Source organism: Cebus imitator, unplaced genomic scaffold (assembly GCF_001604975.1).
Source record: "Cebus imitator isolate Cc_AM_T3 unplaced genomic scaffold, Cebus_imitator-1.0 Scaffold0, whole genome shotgun sequence".
Taxonomy (NCBI): Eukaryota; Metazoa; Chordata; class Mammalia; order Primates; family Cebidae; genus Cebus; species Cebus imitator.
In genome coordinates this window covers 342,802-362,378 of record NW_016107315.1, presented here as the reverse complement: position 1 = coordinate 362,378, position 19,577 = coordinate 342,802, and the positions used below count along the sequence as shown (strand labels likewise).

Genomic DNA, 19,577 nt, shown 5'->3' with positions numbered 1-19,577 from the left:
TGATAACTTTTTATATTACAACACCAAAGGCACAGTCTATGAAAGAAAGAATTGACAAGCTGGACTTCAATCAAATGTGTGTTTTCTACTTTGCTAAAGACACTATCAAGAGAATTAAAAGACAAGTCACAGACTAGGAATAAATCTTGGCAAAAGATACATCTTACAAAGGATTACTGTGTAAATACACAAATAAATATATTCTTAAAACTCAATAGCAACCTGATTAAAGAATGGCCCAAAGACCTTAAAAGACATCTCACCAAAAAAGACAGATGTCAAAGATGCACATGAGAAGATGCCCCACATCCTGTGTCATCAGGAAAATGCAAATTAAAACAGTGAGACAACGCTACACACATATTAGAATGGCCAAAATCCAGACACTGACAACATCAAATGCTGACAGGGATGAGAAGCAACAGGAACTTTCATTCATTGGTGGTGGGAATGCTAAATGGTACAGCCACTTTGGAAGACAGTTTGGTGATTTCTTATACAAATCAACACACTTTTACCATGTGATCCAGCAACTGTGCTCCTTGGTATCTACCCAAAAGAGCTGAAAAATATGTCCACACAAAAACCAGGAAATAAATATTTATAGCAGTTTTATTCATAATTGCCCAAAGCTGGAAGCAACCAAGACATCCTTCAGTAGGCGAATGGATAAACTGTGGTATATCCAGTCAATGGAATATCATTTAGTGCTAAAAAGAAATGAGCCAGGAAACCATGAAAAAACAAGGAGGAAACTTAAAAGCACATTACTAAGTGAAAGAAGCCAATCAGAAAAGGCTACAAACCATATGAGTTCAAAGATTTTACATCCTGGAAAAGGCAAAACTATGGAGACAGTAAAATGATCAGTGGTTGTCGGAGTTGGGAGAGGGATAAACAGGCAGACCACAGAGGATTTTTAGGGCAGGAAACTACTCTGTTTTCTGTATGCTGGTAGATATAAGTCATTATACATTTGTCCAAACCTACAGAATGTACAATACCAAGAGTAAACCCTAATGTAAACTATGGGCTTTAGGTGATAATGATGTGCCAATATAGGTTTATCAGTTGTAATAAATGTACCACTTTGGTGGGAGGATGTTGGTTAATGGGAGGATTATGTACATGTGGGGACAAAGCCTATACGGGAAATCTCTTCACCTTCCTCTCAATTTTGCTGTGAGCCTAAAACCGTCTTTTTAAGAAGTATTTTTAAAATATAATAGAGCCTGACTCCATTTTTGGTGTTTGACTACTGACTACTTTCAAGCTCCACCCCTCCCTCTTCCCCTCCTGCCCCATAGCTGAGCAAGTGAATAAAAAAGCCCTGGCATTCCTGCCCCAAGTATCAATGGGGAGGTTCAAATCATACAAATCCAATTCATGTGTTGGACTGTTACCACGACTCCATTCCCTAACCATAACAGAAACCAGGAACACTGGCCCTTTCCTTCACAGACCAGCCATAGCAGACCAGCCTGGGCACTTGCCCTGCTCTCCCTATGAAGCTCCATTATATGAGCAGTAAACCTTATTGTAGCCACTTGGTGTGTGTGTGATGTCTTCAGTCTCAACTTTCAAACCAACCTTGGGTGGTGGGGGGTTGATCCCACCCTCCATGGGCAACCACAAGACAAAACAATACCACTTACAAGAGCATCAGGAAACATGGCATACTTAGTGATAAACTTAAAATATACACAGGACCTATTTACTGAAAACTACAAAATATTGACAGAAGTTAAAGATAACCTAAATAAATACCATGAACAGGAAGACCCAGTGTTGTTATGATGTCAATTTTCCCCAAATTGATTTATAGATTCGATGCAATGCCAACCTCAGCAGGCTTGTGTGTGTGTGTGTGTGTGGAAATTGAAATGCCAATTTCAAAAGGTACATGGAAATACAAAGGACATAGAAAAAGTTGTAGTTCAATTGGTCATATGAAAAAACCCCACACAGCTGTGAAAATGAAGGAAACATAGCATCTCACATGATATGAATGAATCCTAAAAATATATTCAGCACACAAAAGGAAAATTACAGGAGGCTGTGGCCTGAATGAGAATTTAGATAGATAGATAGATAGATATAGTCACATATATATGCATATATATGAAGTTTTAAAACACGCATTCATAGGTGCACCAAATATCGGGGTCCCAAAATATATGAAGCAAACAATGAGAGATTTGAAGGGAGAAATAAACAGTCCTGCAACAATAACTGGTAACTTCAATACTCAGATTCCAATAATGGATGAAAGCCAGATAGAAGATCAATCAGGAAATAGAGGACTTGAATAACACTATAAACCAGTTGGAGACCTGACAGATATATACAAAACATTCACTACAACAAGAGAATCCACACTTTTTCCAAGAGCACGTGGAACATTCTCCAGGAAAGACCATATACTAGGCAATGCAACAAGTTTTAATACAACTTAAAAATCTGAAATCAGGGAGGGGAAGAGCAAGATGGCAAAGAGAGGGCTCCATCAATCGCCCCCTCACCCTCCACCCCCACAGGAACGCCAAGTTTGACAACTATCTACACAAAGGGAGCAATTTCATAGCAACCAGAAATCAGGCACCAGCCTGGCCACAGTGGAGGAGAGCACCAGGAGGGCTCTTGGGTTCCCTGATTCCAGGCCTTAGCTCTTAAATGGCCTTTCCGGACCAACCCTGGGCCAGAGGGGAACCCACTGCTCTGAAGGGTGAGTCTCAGGCCTGGCAGCATTCACCACAAGCTGGCTGAGAGCCCTTGAGCCTTAAGTGAATACCGGTGGTATCCTGACAGTACTCCCAGTAGGCCTGTGGTGGTGGCCATGGTGTGAGGCTCCTCTGCCTGTGGAAAGGAAAGGGAACAGTAGAGAGGACTGTGTCACACTGTGTGAGTGCCAGCTCAGCTGCAGTACAATAGAACACAAAGTAGGTTTCTAAGGTTTTTGACTCCAGTCCCTGGCTCCCAGACAGCATCTCTGGACCTGCCTGGGGGGGCGGGGGGTGAAACTTGCCACCCTGAAGGGAAGGCCACAAGCCGTCTGGCTTCACTGCTGGCTGACAGTAGAGCCCCAGGGCCTTGTGTAAACATAGGCGGTAGCCATGTAGTGGTTGCAGCATGCCTTGGGTAAGACCCAGTCCTCCGCTGGCTTCAGGTCTGACCCAGCGCAGACACAGTGGTCGTGGCCACAGGGGTGCTTGTGTCACTGTACCTGTAGCTCCAGGCAGCTCAACGCAGAGAGGGAGAGACTCCATTTATTTGTGGGAAAGTAAGGGAAGACAATAAGAGTCTCTGCCTGGTAATCCAAAGAATTCTTCCAAATCTTGTCCAAGACCACCAAGGCGGTACCTCTGAGAGTCTGCAAGCAGCACAGTGTTCCTGGGCTTGGGTTGCCCTCTAATACGATACAGCTTTAATCACAGCACTGAAGCAAGACTCCATTTAAAAAAAAAGAACTAGGGAAAGAACTACTTAACCAAAAGCTAGCAGATGAAAGAAAGTAATAAAGATTAGAGTAAAGACAAATAAAACAGAAAATAGAAAAACAACAGAATCAAAGAAGCCAAAGTTAGGTCTTTGGGGGAAGAAATAAAAATGACAAACCTTTAGCTAGACTGACTTAGCTAGATTGACTAAGAAAAATTAAAAAAAAAAAAAAAGACTCCAATTAGTGAAATTAGAATCAGTAAAATAAACACTTTACTGCATCAAAGGGCACAATGAAGAATGAAATGACAACCCATAGAAAAGAGAAAATATTTGCAAATCATATATCTGGTGAGATTAGTATCTAGAATTTGTCAAAAACTATAACTCAACAACAAAAAACCCAAATAGAAAATGGCCAAAGGACTTGAATAGACATTTCTCTAAGAAAGAAACACAAATGGTCAATACACACATGAAAAGATGCTCAACGTCACTAGTCATTAGGAAAATAGAAATCAAAATCACAGTGAAATACCACTTCATACCCACCAGCATGGCTATAATAGAAACAAACAGGAAAGAGAAACTGCTAATGAGGATATGGAGAAGTGGAAACCCTTGCACACTGCTAGCAGGAATGTAAAACGCTGTAAAGTCTGTAGAAGACAGGTTAGCAGCTCCTAAACACAGACCATGTGCTCCAGTCATTCCACTCCTAGGTATATACTCCAAAAACCTGAAAGCAGAAGCTTGAACAGATACTCTTACACCAATGTTTACAGCATCATCATTCACAACAGCAAAAAGGTAGAAACAACTCAAATGTCCATCAACAGATGAGTGGATAAACAAAATGTGGTATGAACATATATGGTATATTATTCAGCCTTGGAAAGGAATGAAATTCTGGCACATGCTACAACATGGCTGGACCTTGAAAGCATTATGCTAAGTGAAATAAACCCGACACCAAAGGACAAATATTGTGTGATTCCACTTACATGAGTTACCTAGAACAGGCAAATTCATAGAAACGGAAAAGAGATTAGAGGTTACCAGGGGACGACAGGAAGGAAAACAAGGAGTTACTCTTTGGGGGAACAGAGCTTCTGTTTGAGGCGATGCAAAAAAGAACAGGAAACGGATAGTGGTGGTGATGGGTGTACAACACAGTGAATATACTTAATGCCACTGAACTATGCTTAAAGTGGTTAAATTGCCAACAAAATCCTGCATGCAACTGACTTCTGGATCTTGTTAAGTAAATCAAACCTATGAGGGAGAAAGGTATGAAGGAACTTAAAGACAGTAGTAACCTCTGAGCAGGAAGGCGTTCCTGGGGTTTTCACTTGCACCAGTCACATTTTATTTCTTGATGTAGATGACAAGCACATGTGTGTGTTGTTGTGTAGTTTTACTAAAGAATTGCAGTAAATGACAATAATTAAAATCAACAAGATCAAGAGGCAACCCAGGAGCTTCGCCAGGAGGCACAGAGCCTACCCTGCAGGAGCGAAGACAGATTCCTTCCTTAGGTGGCGGCAGGTCATTTACTCTTCCGTCCTCAATCATTCAAAAACCCCACACTGCATCACAACTCTGCTCCCACCCTCCCCACATGAGGGAGGAGCCTGCTACCCAGAGGGAACTCCTTGAGGGCAGGGACTCCTAAGCTGCTAGCATAGTGCCCTCTCAGGCCAGCAGGCTGGGTGGGTGGGCAGACTGACCGGTGTGCTGCAGGAGTTCCAGGGAAGCAGACCCTTCCACTTCCCTGGGCTGCCTGGGCAGGGAAGGAGCTGCCTGGCATTGGCAGGATGGAAGGCGGGCAGGAATGGGAGCAGGGAAAGATAGGATAGCATGTGTGTTCATTTCTGTGCGTTGGGGTCGGAGTCCTCCCTGCCATGTCTGGGTTTTGAAGTTGATAAGGTGGCATCTGAGGCTTCCCTTTTGACTTGGGGTGCCTACAACCCTAGCCCACTCTGTTTCCTGAAACCAACTGTGGCTAGGTCCAGTCCAGCACTTGGACCAGACGAGGAGGATGTGGCTTTGCCAACTGCCATGCACAAGAAAGAAGAGACTTTTGCCTTGTCTACCTCACAGTCAAGAGGAAAAAAACTCATGTGACATGCGCCCTCCGGTGGTACTGGGCAGCCCCACCAAGCCACACCTTCCATCTGGCCAGCTGGCCTTGGTGATGGACACCTGGTCCCTGTACTGCCGCTGTGTGGGAAGCAGGCTTTGGTCAACTCGAAACCCCCACCCCCAATGCCACTGAAGTGAGTAGATCAAGCAGAGAGAGAAGTAAGAAACACGGGGGCCACCACGTCTTACTGGTTATGGCTGGTAGCTTTCATTGCCACAGCCCTTTGTAGCATCAGCTAACAATTCTCATTTCAAATTCTCAAATCAGTAGTCAAAGATTGGTGGGGTGCAGTGGCTTGCACCTGTAATCCCAGCACTTTGGGAGGCCAAGGGGGGTGGATCACTTGAGGTCAGGTTAAAAACCAACCTGGCCAATATGGTTAAACCCCATCTCTACTAAAAAAACAAAAAAAATTAACCAGGTGTGGTGGTGGGCACCTGTAATCCCAGCTACTCGGGAGGCTGAGGCAGGAGAATCTCTTGAACCCGGGAGTCAGAGTTTGCAGTAAGCCCAGATTGCGCCACTGCACTCCAGCCTGGGTGATACAGCCAGACTCTTTCTCAAAAAAAAAAAAAAAAAAAAAAGTCAAAGGCTGCTATTGAAAAGTCTGCTAAACTTTGTGGTTAGAAAACTGATGGCTTTATAACACAAGACAGAATTCCATGTAATTTTGAGCATGTGGTCAATTCCACAACACATTTTATTACTTCGGTGGAGTTAAGCTGCAAAAGGATCACGCCCAGAAGAAAAGGCTTACGCACCATTCCAGAAGTGTCCATACTTGCGACACATCTGCCTACAGACTCACACGGCTGGAGTAATGAGGAAGCTTCCTGAAAGGACCCTTCACACAGGGCCCCCAGCAGCACTTGCTTCCTCACCACATCTTGGTGTGCACACGTGTTTTCCTTCTAGCTCTTGGCCAGGGTAGCTTCTGTCCCAGGGTAGGCCAAGAGCTAGAAAGGTAGCTGTGGACAAGGCTCAGGTAGTCCCATCACAAAGCTCAGCTACGCATGAGCTTCAAAGCCCAGAAAGTTACTTCACAGCCCTGAGCCCTGGCACCCTGAAGCCAGCACTGCCCCAGGCTTGCACTCAACCTTCACACCTGTCACTGTGGCCATGGGCCAGGCTGATGATGACAGTCTTTCTGGGGAACTGCAAAACATGTGGTAAGGACCATGGCCACCTTTGCCCTTCTGGGGGTCATTCGCCAAAGGAGGATTCAGGGCAGGTCACCTGCTCTTTTCCACCTGGCCTTCTAGTACTGGCTTTGACCTGCAATCTCTGTGAGACCTCAAACAAGATTCCCTACATGCCAGGCTGGGCTTTGTGTGGGTAAAATACACTGCTCTTTGGTTGCCTTTGTCTGATCATAGAGCTCCATTCAACCATGGGACCAAACTGAGTTATATTAACAGGAGCAGCTACCCCTGCTGAGCACATCACGTGGGTTATCAGGTTTAAGCCCCCTAAGATGCTGGGTGGGGTGGAGAGTCTTCATCATCTCTCCATCACCATCAGCCCCATGTCACGGAAAGAAAAACAAGGCTGAAGAGGTCGAGCCCCTGCCCCATGCCAAGCCAGAGGCTGGGACCCTCTCCAGCACAGGCCCAATCGACAAAGCCACATCACAGAAGCCAAAAGGTCATTTGTCAGCATGCGAAAGGGTGCAAGACACCAAGTTCCCATGCCAGGGGTCTCAAGCCAAGAAGGCTTGGCTGCTTTTCTGCATCCTGGCAGAGCTTCCCAGGAGCACAACCGTCTGAATACCCAGCCCTATGGTGGGCTGAGGGGAATGTAGTGCAGTGGCCAAGGGTGGGAAGGATCCCAGTTAGAGAATGGAACCTGGCTGGGCCCAGAGGCTGTGGTGGTCCAGGGAGTAACCCTGGGCAGCTGCTCCTCCTCCCACAGGAACTTCATGCCATCCCCTACCCAGGTCCTCCACCTCCTGAAGACAGTGGGACAAGCTTCCTCATGGCCCCCCAGGCCCTCTTGTCCTAAGCCTGACCAGGCTAGGCCCCTGCCTCTGTAGCTATCATCCCACTGTAAGCCTCACTCTCTGGGCTCCAGGCACATAGTCCACCTTCCCTTCCTCCCCAGGGCCTTTGCACATGCTGTTCCCTCCTCCAGGTACAGGTCCTAACCTCCTTTCACCTATTCACTCCTCACCTTCCCCCAGGCCTTGATTTTCCTGGAAAGCCCTCCTCACCACTGATCACATCCATCCTGGGACTTCTCTGTGTCACTTACTGGGACCTCAACAGGCTAACAATGAGATGAGCTGTGGAAGGCCCACATCCCTGGCTGAGGGCTCCACGCCCTTGCCTCCCACTGAGTGCTGAGCCTGGCCTGAGGCTGGCATTCCGTCATGCTGGCTGAGGGGACACGTGCAGAGGATGAGGCTACACAAGGCCTACAGCAAACCCAACCTGGGCAGTCTGAGATATAGATGCTGAGCTCATACACCTGTGCCAGAACCAACAGAAGGCACCCTGTGGGAATGTTCTGGATCCAAACCTGGTAATGGTTACCCAAGCATACACACAGAGCAATACCAGCGCAAGGTACACTTTACTGTATAACTGTTGCACCTCAATTAAAAAGTGTAAAACAGTTTTTCTGAAAGCATCTTCTGGGCTGAGGCAGGAGGATTGCTAGATGTAACTGAGGAGCTGAAGACCAGCCTGGGCAACATAGCGAGACCCAGAAATTTTTTCTTAAAAAAATTTGTTTTTTAATTAGCCAGGCACAGTGGTGTGTACCTGTAGTCCTAGCTACTCAGGAGGCTGAGGCAGGAGAATCACTTGAGCCCAGGATTTCAAGGCTGCAGTGAGCTAGCACTGTTCCACTGCACTCCAGCATGGGCAACAGAGCAAGACCCCATCTCTCTATAAAAAAAAAAAAAGGCATTTTCTTCAGTGTCAAGTTTCTCTTCCCAGGAATCTTATCTCCCACATATTGACACACAATTAACAACTGAATAGGAAACTGCCACCTGGGAGATGATTCTGGACAGTGTGGACAAGGCCACATCACTTGGACCCTTGTGTCCTGGCTTCTTGGGCAGAACCCTCCTGCCCTCTGATCCTCCTGGTGAAGAGGGGCAGATGGGGCAAGGCTGAGGCTGGTCAGGACTCACCACAAGCTGCCACAAAAATCCAAGGTGGAGCCCTAATGTCTGACGTCGCATCAGAGCTCTGCCAGGCCTCACCATGTGACCCAGGGCAGGGGTTTCCTGTTGGTAAGGCATGGACGCTGGCCTCTGTGGGCACCTCCGATGCCTGTGAGTCTGCCCCCCTGCCGCCCCTCTGCTGCCCTACAGTGGGTGCTTCCTCAGCCTGGGAACCCTGTGCTTCATGTTCCAGGCCTCTGCCCTCTGCACGCACCCCTCCACTCTCTAGCTGCTTCCCCAGTTTTTAAAACCTTCACGGTGGTCTACACCAAAACCAGATTGTAAGGTGGGAGGTTATGCGACGGCTCACACCTGTAATCCCAGCACTTTGGGAGGTTGAGGTAGGCCGATCACCTAAGGTCAGGAGTTCAAGACCAGCCTGGCCAACATGGTAAAACCCTGTCTCTACTAAATATATGAAAATTAGCCAGGCATGGTGGCACGCGTCTTGTAGTCCCAGTTACTTGGGAGGCTGAGGCAGGAGAATCACTTGAACCTGGGAGCCAGAGGTTGCCACGAGCCAAGATCACACCACTGTACTCCAGCCTGGACAAGACAGTCAGACTGTCACCAAAAAAAAAAAAAGAATGTAAGGTTGGAAACCTAGAGTCCTAGCACCCAGGCAGGGGTGGAGGGCCCAGACTGCTCAACCTCCAGGGATGGCTCTTCAGGGTCGCCTACCATTTCCTTCCCTTGCAGGTGTTTCTGTGGATCCAGTCTGTGCAGGTGCTATGGGCATCCAGCCATGGGTAGGAGGCAGGGTGCAACAGAGGTCACTGCTGGGGAGACCCAGATCCCTTAGGGGCCCCTCCCAGAGTCAAGTACCTGATAGACTAGGGGGTCAGTGGCTGCGGTGCCTCAGGCCAGCCCCTGAGGAAGAGCAGCCACTCCGCTCCAGACGTGAAGTCCCTGCACTCCGCGCTGCACTGTGCCTGGGTGAGTGGGCTCTGCAGCACAGAGGGCCTCAGGTGAAAGTGGAGAGGTGGGCGTGGTAAGCCAGAGCACAGCCAGAGGCAGGCGGAGAGGACAGAATGCGCTGGTGTCCCAGCTCTTACGCAGTAACATAGCAGCAAGAGAAAGACAGCTGCTCTTCCCTCTCCAGGGGAGTTGAAGGCCCTCCTCATGCCAGGCACACAGAAGGCTTCAGAGGCCACGAGTTAGCAAGCTCCCACCTGGCACAGCCCGTCCACAGAGCTGCTCTTCCTACCATGTGTGTTCACTTACAGACAGCAGCGGGGACAGCTGGAAGCTCTCAGAGCCAGGTATGCAGCAGGCACTCAATAAATGCTTGTCATGTGACTGGTATATAAAAATGCACTGTCCAGGGAGAAAAAGCAGAAATGGAAGCCAAGGCCTAAGGGCAGTAGCTCCTCTCATAAGAATGAGGCTGGCGCTGCAGAATCTGCCCACTTTTGTCCACCCCTTGGACACTACCTGGATCAGGCCCCATCATCTCCCACTGGAACCCTCCCCATAACATCCTAGAAATGTCCCTGCTACTACTGATGCCTCCTCAGGCCACCCCACAACCAGCTCTCCACAGAGCAGCCAGGGTGATCTCAGAACAAGCGGGAGCCCAGACCAGCAGAAGGAAAAAAGATGTGGGCAAGGGTCAGCTGGGGACTCACCAAGGTGACTTCACACCCAGGAGGCAATTAAAACACTGACTTCTCCATACAGTCCAGGCAGGGGTCTGAACAGAAGAATGCAACACCACCTACAAAACATCCTTGCCCAAAAGTTCAAATCTGAATCTGATCACACTTCTAGATCAATCCACTGACTCACAGGAAATGCAAAGGTCAGAGCAACTTGCAAAGGTCACCATCAGCAGAACCCAGGCAAAGGGAAACCCCACAGTTCTTCAACAACAGATCCAAGTATAGAATGGATAAATAAGAGAGAGATGAGAGAGAGGAAGGAAAGCCTAAGGGCTGTGAGAAGCAAAACCCAACCATGAGAATGTGCCGCTCTTGACTGGACCCTGGTAATTTGAACACTGAGTGGGTATGTGAGGATGTCAAAAAATCATTATTTGTCAGACATGACTGTGATCCCGTGGTTATGTTGTTTAAACTCACCCTTTCATGAACCTTTGTACATTGTTTGTGGGAATGTAAATTAGTACAGCCACTATGGAAAACTATATGGAGATGCCTCAGAAAAAACAAAATAGAAGTATCATATAATTCAACAATACCACTACTGGGCTGGGTATATAGAAGAAAGGAAATCAATATATCAAAGAGATAGCTGCACACCCATGTTTACTGCAGCACTACTCCCGATACCCAAGACATGGCATCAAACTAAGTACCCATTAATGGACAAATAGATTTTAAAAATGTTATACACAGTGGAGTACTATTCAACTGTAAGAAAGAATGAGATCCTGTCATTTGCAGCAACATGGATGGAACTGGAGGTCATTAAGTTAAATGAAATAAGCCAAGCGTGGAAAGTCAAAAATCACATTCTCACTCATAGTGGGGAGCTAAAAAAAAGTGGATCTCATGAAGATGGAGGGTAGACGGGCAGTTATCAGGGTTCAGGAAGGGTAGGGAGGATGGGGGAAGATAGGTTGAGTAACGGGTACAATACATAGTTAGACAGAAGAAATGAGATGTAGTATGTGACAGATGAATATGGTGACTATAGTTACAATCTATCGTACATTTCAAAATACCTATGAGAAAAATTCAACTATTTTTTTTCTTTTCTTTATACTTTAAGCTATTCAAACTTGTGCACTTAGATAACTCAACTATATCTAAAGTTAAATATTTAAGGCTGGGTGCAGAGGCTCACACCTGTAATCTCAGCACTTTGGGCGGCAGAGGTGGGGGTGGGAGGATGGCTTGAGGCCAGGTGTTCAAGACCAGCTCGGGCAACAAAACAAAAATTTTTTTTTTTTTGGAGACAGAGTTTCGCTCTTGTTCTGCATGCTGGAGTGCAATGGCACGATCTCGGCTCACCGCAACCTCCGCCTCCTGGGTCCGGGCAATTCTCCTGCCTCAGCCTCCTGAGTGGCTGGGATTACAGGCACGCGCCACCATGCCCAGCTAATTTTTTTGTATTTTTAGTAGAGACGGGGTTTCACCATGTTGACCAGGATGGTCTCGATCCCTTGACCTCGTGATCCACCCGCCTCGGCCTCCCAAAGTGCTGGGATTACAGGCGTGAGCCACCGCGCCCGGCCAATTTTATTTATTTTTTTAAACAAAATTTTTTATTAGCTGGACATGGTGGCACACAACTGTAGTCCCAGCTACTTAGAAAGCTGAGGGGGGAGGGTTGCTTGAGCCCAGGAGATTGAGGTTACATGAGCTATGATCCTGCCACTGCACCCCAGCCTGGGTGACAGAGCAAGACCTTGTCTCAAAAAAGTGATCTAGGATTTGGCTTACAGTCACCCTAGGGATTAGGAGGACATACAAAACAGGACCCCCACGAGGTGATGCTAACAAAGTTATGTGATGGGAACATGAAATTCCCATCTCCATCATCTCTTCTGGCTTATTTTGTACAGGTTTCAAATCTTCCATGATGAAAAGGATATCTGTAGTTGTTGTTTGTTTGACATCTCGGGTCTCACTAGAGGAGTGAGGGAATGTACAGAGGTGGGAGCACTTCTGTGGCACAGGCCTGGCCTACAACGAGAGATTTCCAACAATTCCCCAGATGTTTGGGGTGTTCTGCAAGTGCTCATCACCAGCTTCCTTTTTCAAGTAAACTTTTAACCCATTTTTTAAAACTTCAGTTAACAAACACCCACCTCACATCCAGAAGGGACAGGATACAGTGCACTCTGTGACCGAGGCTGGCCCACGCACTATTTGTGATGGTCTGTGAAAGATAAGTACAGAATCGAAAGTCAGAGTGTATAAACTTTTACAGTTTCATCATTGAACACAGCCACCTCATGTCCGTGGAGTCTAATAAGCAGATAATGGGTTTATCTTTTCATATATCTTCAATTTTACTATAACAATTTTCATATGTTAAAAATTGGCCCATGAAAGATTACAATTTTAAAAAGAATCATCTAGTCTTTCACCAAGGAGAGTTTGAGAACCACTGTTATGGACCAGACATTGATCCCCTGGAGACCCCAAATCCATCCACTTAGGAGGTTGGCCAGAGATGCCAGGACAAAGCTTCCCTTCCCACCGTCTGCTGTGCCAACTCCAGTATTTCCTATAAATACATCACAGGCACTGCAAAGCCTATTTGATTTTCTGTGCTCATTTGCACACTTTCACAGCAGTACAAGCAGAGCCACTTCCAGCAGACACCTCTGTCACTCAGGCCAGAGTGCAGGGGCAGGATCATAGCTCTCTGCAAGGTCCAGGTTGTGTGACGCGTGCTCCTGTTAGTCAAAGCATCTTGGCCAGCCATGGTTAGCCAGCCAGCTTTCACACACACGCCCACCACCGTTTCCCTTCAAACTTCTGGATGGGTTTAACTGCAGAGGCTAAGACTGCAAGGTGAGCTGTTTGAAAAACTGACTGCTTCTTTGTATCAACTGGAAATCACTCTATCACTAAAGTACTGAAATAAATCAGGAGCTGGGGCTAGTGTAAGACATCAACCTGCACTTATGGCCCTGGTTTCTAGTGTGCTCCTGAAAATGGCATCACTGTTCTAACTATGACACACACACACACACACACACACACACACACACACACACACATCACAAGCATAAAGTTATAAAACAAACTCACAGCTGGGCACTGTGGCTCACGCCCGTAATCCCAACACTTTGGGAGGCCGAGGCGGGCAGATCACCTGAGGTCAGGAGTTTGAGACCAGCCTGGCCAACATGGTGAAACCCCGTCTCTACTGAAAATCCAAAAATTAGCCAGGCGTGGTACAGGGCACCTGTAATCCCAGCTACTCAGAAGGCTGAGTGAGGAGAATTGCTTGAACCCAGGAGGCAGAGGTTGCAGTGAGCTGAGATTGCACCATTGCACTCTAGCCTGGGAGACAAGAGCGAAACTCCATCTCAAAATAAATCAGTAAAATAAACTCACACTAATATGGAAGGTCGCCTGAGTCTGTGTCACGCATTGAGGTTCCATGTTCACGTTTCACTACATTAAAAGAGAACTGAAAGTGGCTGGTAGTGAAGATCCTTAGGTTGCAGCCTCCACTCTGCTACCACTCATGGTTTAGCATCCCTGGGCCTGTTTCCTCATCTATGCAATGAAAATGTAACCACTCATTTTATAGGTTCTGTTGAGGGCAAAAGAAAATAAGAGCTAAAAATACACTTCAAAGAATTAAAAGGACCAGGTGCAGCGGCTCATGCCTGTAATCCTAGCACTTTGGGAGGCCAAGGCAGAAGCACTGCATGAGGTCAGAAGCTCAATATCAGCCTGGGTAACACAGCAAGACCTCGTCTCTAAAAAATAAAAAAAGAAAGAAAAAATTAGCCTTGCATGGTGGTGCACACCTGTAGTCCTAGCTACTTGGGAGGCTGAGGCAGAAGAGTCGCTTGAGCTTAGTGAGCTAAGACTGTACCACTGCACTCCAGCCTTGGCAACAGAACTACATACTGTGTCAACAACAAAAAAAAAAAATGGAAAGAAAAGTGCAAACCTAAAACTACACGGTGATTTTATCAAGCTTACAGCATGGCCTGAGTTTCATCCTCCCTCTTCTTACACACCCTCACTCATTCCATTTCTTCCTCCATAAAGTGCAGTGCTACATCTATGACCAATAATATTATTGACAACAAATAAATTCAAGTATCATGGATCAAAAAATATACCACCGACCCTGCTGCATGTGCCCAATGTAGGGCCCACCATAGGGTGATAGGGTCCTCCCTGCGGCCCTGCGAGGCTAACGCCGTCACTCCTGTTTACAGATGGAGCTTTGAGAGGAAGACAATAGTACCTACGTCCTCTGCATTCCAGGCTTCCTTGGAGGCCCCAGTGTGATAACAACAATGTGAAAATCGCTGCAAGTTCCTAGGAGACAAGGCACAGGGTCCACAGCCATGAACAGGACACATGTACGTGACCTCACAGGAATCAGTAGGAGTGCTATTAAGGATGAGTTAACACCTGGCGTGAGTGTGGGCTTTCTTGGGCCAGCCCCTCCTACTGGGGCAGAGAAAATGCAGTTTTGTAGCCCTGCTGGGAACAGTGGGGTGCAAGCCCTCAGTGTGGCTTCAGGGTCTCTCCCTCGAAGCAGGGATTAAAGGTGACCCTGCCAAACTTAACCAGATGGAGCAGAACATGGGGTTGAGGGAGCACTGAGGCAAGGAGTGCTCCCAACAGCTCCCCTCCCAGCTCAGGCTCACCACCGGGGGCCCTGACAGCCAGCCAGTAGGTGTCAGAAACGGCTCACTCTTCATGAGACAATGAATCCACTGTTGACCAGCCAGGGCCTTGATTAATATTTGCAAAAGAATGATGTGGAAAATTCCACCTGTGTGGGTGGAGACTGGACCCGCGGGACATGTCAACAACCCTGATGGCCTTGTTCTTCCAGGGATGGATCAGGCCAAGAAGCAAAGGTCTGAATAACAATGACTGAATCTGGAATTAAGGTGATTCTTGGAACATAGGGAATTTCCCTTTTTTTTTTTTTTTTTTTTTGGTTCTGCCTCTCCTGCCCCTAAATTTACACAGCACTTGTAAATCCTTCAACTTGCTTTCCTATCTACTGTTTCTTCTGAGTTTCCTAACCGCCCTGCTGGGGAGACAGAACTGATGTCAGCCCCACGTTACAGATGGAGAAACTGAGGCTCCAGTTACAGATGGAGAAAATGAAGCTGAAGACCAAAAGCCTCACTCAAGGCCAACAGATGGTGACTGAGTTACAGAACCAGGTGGTCTGGAAGCCAGGCATCTCACCATGCCGTGGCTGCACAGAGCCTGTCCCGAGGGTCTTGGTCAGAGCCATGGGGACTTGACACAGTGGTTTTCCAGGCTCTGGCAGAGGCCCTGAGCTTTGCTCTGCTTATGAAGAAACAGGAGGAAGTTCAAACCACCTCCCCTGGGTGGGCAGGCTCCGGCACTGGCCTTGGAGGAAGGTATGTGTTAATTTATTCATCCATTCAAGCATTTAATGAGCACTTACTAATCCCCCAGATAGGAAGGCACACTGTGGGGTAGCTCTTTCAGAAACCCAGACCTAGCAGAATTTATGACCGAAGGGAGAAAGTCAGAAAATCTCCAAAGGTCGCTTCTCTCATAGACTCAAATCACTTCATTGCCCCTATCACCACCCCATTGTACAGAAAAGGAGACTGTTCTGAGAAGAGCAGTGACTTGCCAGGGCCTCCAGTTCAAAACGCCACAAAGTTATCTGGCTTACGCAGCCAAACAAATCACGTCCCTTCCGGTAGGCCAAGTGGGACCTCTCATGCAAGGCCACTTGAGGCATGGCCTTCTGCAGGGAGAAAATCCCCCAAGGGGACAGGCGGACACACCCTGTTTGTCCACTTCAACCTCCAGCTGTGGCTTCAGGGCCCTTCACACCCTCCCCTCCCACCCCCCACTCCACAGCCCGGTATCACCCATCCCTAAGCCCCAGGGGGGCCAGCAAAGGCCATTCTGAAGCCAGAACAGCACCAACCAGCCTCAGGCCAGTGCCCTTGGTTTCTCTACCTCATCTGACCCCACAAGCTCCTCCCTCACTACTGGGCTTTCTTGCTGCAGCCCCTCCCAGATCTCCCCACCTCCTCTCGAAAGCTCTCCTCCCCAGGGCTCCATCCTCCTCTCCTCTCTACTGACTCCTAAGAAAGTCTGACTCACAAGCCCTGTCTCCAGGCCTAACCTCTGCATCCCTGCTTGTCTCAAAGCCCATGTGCCCATCAGCACCAAGCTCACCGCAGCAGGGCCAGCCCTGGTGCACAGCTGAAAAGCCAGCACAGCCTGGAGCCTGGCCGACAGCACAGAATCAGATACTCACGGAATGAAGGACTAGCCCTCTACCTGCCCTGCAGGGGCAGTTTTCTAAAACTGAAAACTGACCACCGTCTAAGCCCATAGCACTGGTCCTCAGCACCACGAGACAAAGTTCACAGTCTTGAACTTGCAGACGAGGCTGTTTTCATCTGGGCTTCCGCAGCAGGGCGGGCACTTGTGTCCTTGAATATACTCCTCACGGCGCTCATCCTCACTCCAGGAATACCCATGAGCCAGCACCTATGTGTCGTTCACCTTTGCACCTGGCACCCAGCAGGCGTACTTAGAGCTGAAAATCTTCTCAGGGGCCACAGGACCCAAAGCAACTCAGAGGTGGAATGAGGGGCTCAGGGTGGCCCAGCCCCCAGCCACAACCTCAACTGAGTTCCCTGGTCAGGAACCAGAACAATTCTCCGAGAACGCTACCTGCAGCTCCACACGTTTGCACGTCAGAGCCCAAACCCCTGGCTGATCCCCACTCCACGCAAGCCCTAACCAAGCTGGTAGGTGGGCCAGGCCTGACACACAAGTAGAGCCTCAGCTAAAACAGCTGCTTGACTCAGCACAACCTCTCACCAGCTGACAACACATCCCTAAGTACTATACCCCTCTCTAGGACTCCGTCTTCCCATCTGTAGAATGAAGCTAATTCCACCTACAAGTTTAAATGGCCCTGAGTTGGTCACCGCAGTCCAGCCTCTGACTCCACTGTTAGCCCAGCTGATCTTTGTGAACTCTCCCCCAAACCACTGCGCCTCAAAGGATGGTCCCGGGGCCACCCACCCACGAATTACAGGGGCTTGGGTTGAGGTTGCTTAAATGCAGATCCCAGGCCTGGCCCGGACTCGCCGTCCGGATTTCATTTTAGGCGGCGCTCAGAGATCCCGGGCCAGGGAAACTTGAGAACTGCAGCTCCAAGTCGCCAGTGCTGACGGCTTCCGCTCCGGGAGCCCCAGGTGCTACTGTCCGAACTCACTTGGTGGAAACAGGCATTTACCAGAAAGCCTGGGGTCGGCGCTGGGCATTCCTACCGCTCTAACACCGCGTAGCTGAAAGAACTCGCCCCCTCCAAGGAGTCCGTGTGCCTCCACAGCCCCGGTTCCACCCCTTCCACTACGCGGGACGGGGCGGTTGTGTAAAGCGAGCCCAGGTCTCGGCGTCCAGCCTGGCCTCGGGTCCCCAGGCCTCTCTGGGCTCCCGGCCTGGCGGCGCCGCTGAGGGCGAGTTCGGGGGTGGTCGTGGCGCATCCGCGGCTACTCACCCGGGGCGGCTCGGCCGAGGGCCTGACAGTCGAGGCCCGGAGCGGGCGGCTGGGCCCGGCCCCTGCTCCTCCGCACTTTAACCGGCGGCGCCGGCGCCGGCGCCCCGCGCGCTCTCTGCGTCCGGAAGGGGCAGGCGGCCGTTCCGACCCGCTCTGCCCCGGGGCCGCTAACTGGACGCCAAGCTAGCCAGGCTCGGGCGAGGCGTGCGCGGCCCGAGGGCGGGGGCGGCGGGGCACCTGGCTCACTGCACGCAGGTGTGTGCGGGGGCCGGCGCGCGCCACGAGCTCTGCCCGTGCGGAGACAGCCCACCCCTCCGAGCCCCTGCGGGCGAGAGCGCGGCGACCTGCCCAGATGGGAGGGGGCCGGCGGGCCCGCCCTCTGTTCGGGTGGCTGGGCTGGGCCGGCGCTGCGAGAGGCGGAGCCGAGAAGGGGCGGCCCCGGGGCACCGGGATAAGAGCGCAGCGTGCGGCCTGCCGGTGTCCCGCGCGGTAGCTCCGCGATGTCGCTCGTGCTGCTGAGCCTGGCTGCCCTGTGCAGGAGCGCCGTACCCCGAGAGCCGGTAAGCCCCCGTCAGCACCCCTTCCCGCGTCTCCTAGCCCTGGAGCCCAGATCCTGACGTCGTCTGACCCGCGTGCCGAGGCTGCCCCGAAAGAGTGCGCGGACCGTCGGCTCGAAGGGCACGCCTGTACCCTCTGGGCAGCCCCTGACATCGGCCGGCGTCAGGCTGCTTGAGTCAGGGGCGTGGGAATCAGGCAGACCCGGCGTCAGATGCCACCCTGTACTGTTAGTTCTGTGATTTATGCTCACCACGCTTCAAGTCCTGAACGGTAAAACGAAGGGCAGTACCAAACCCACCAGGGCCTCTTAAGGAACGACGACGGCAAGGGGCCTGGCACGTAGTCGTCACTAGTTACTTTTACTTGGGGTCTGCTCACCTGTTGGAGCATAAGAACTTTCTCCACTAGCATTCCCTCCCTTTTTGGCCATGTTGATTGCCTTCTTCATTCGTGAAGGCAGTTTCCTTTCTTCCCCAGTGCCCTGAATGACAGGGAATCTTCTAGGTCACTGAAGAGAAAATAGCTCATCCCCTAAATAACCTTTGAAATGATACCTCTGCCCTCTTAGCATATAGCATATAGCATCAAGCTCGGTAGTTACCTGTTAGCAGAAAAACTCCATTCAGTGTTTCCTGATGTCTTCAGCTCCTTCCCTTCTGTGTCAGTTCAGAGGCTCCCTCGGCTTTTTGCACTGGAGGGAAGAATACATTCCTTTTGCTGTAGTTGCTACAAGGCCAACAATTTGAGCTTGGTAGCATTTAGGGTTGTTGCTTGGCTTGTCTCACTAGGCCTTTGATAAGAACTCAGCTCCTGGTATGATGGCTTATTAAAAAGAAAAAAGAAAAGCCTGGTTGGGCACAGTGGCTCACGCCTGTAATCCCAACACTTTGGGAGGCGGAGGCAGGTGGATCAATCACCTGAGCTCAGGAGTTTGAGACCAGCCTGGCTAACAGGGTGAAAACCCATCTCTACTAAAAATACAAAAAGTAGCCAGGCAGGGTGGTGGGCACCTGTAATCCCAGCTACTCAGGAGACTGACGCAGGAGAATCACTTGAACCCAGGAGGCAGAGGTT

The 19,577-nt window shown here is 49.4% G+C and overlaps 2 protein-coding genes across 3 annotated transcripts in view; one reads left to right on the top strand and one right to left on the bottom strand.

The window, feature by feature from the left end:
* The window catches only part of CHDH (choline dehydrogenase), a 30,398-nt gene extending 12,099 nt beyond the window's left edge, over positions 1–18,299 (bottom strand). Inside the window, exons 1-2 of one of the 2 annotated variants that reach the window (XM_017522154.2) lie at positions 17,946–18,299; positions 12,532–12,602 (exon numbers count right to left, since the gene is read on the bottom strand). The gene's annotated coding sequence lies outside the window, so the exon portion shown is untranslated. The remainder of the gene's footprint in view (positions 1–12,531; positions 12,603–17,945) is intronic. The other variant, XM_017522854.2, reaches the window with a different exon arrangement.
* A 74-nt stretch (positions 18,300–18,373) lies between these two features.
* The window catches only part of IL17RB (interleukin 17 receptor B), a 20,040-nt gene continuing 18,836 nt past the window's right edge, over positions 18,374–19,577 (top strand). The window contains exon 1 of the mRNA XM_017528162.2: positions 18,374–18,505. Coding sequence (XP_017383651.1) covers positions 18,446–18,505 — 60 coding nt within the window. The 5' untranslated portion in view covers positions 18,374–18,445. The remainder of the gene's footprint in view (positions 18,506–19,577) is intronic.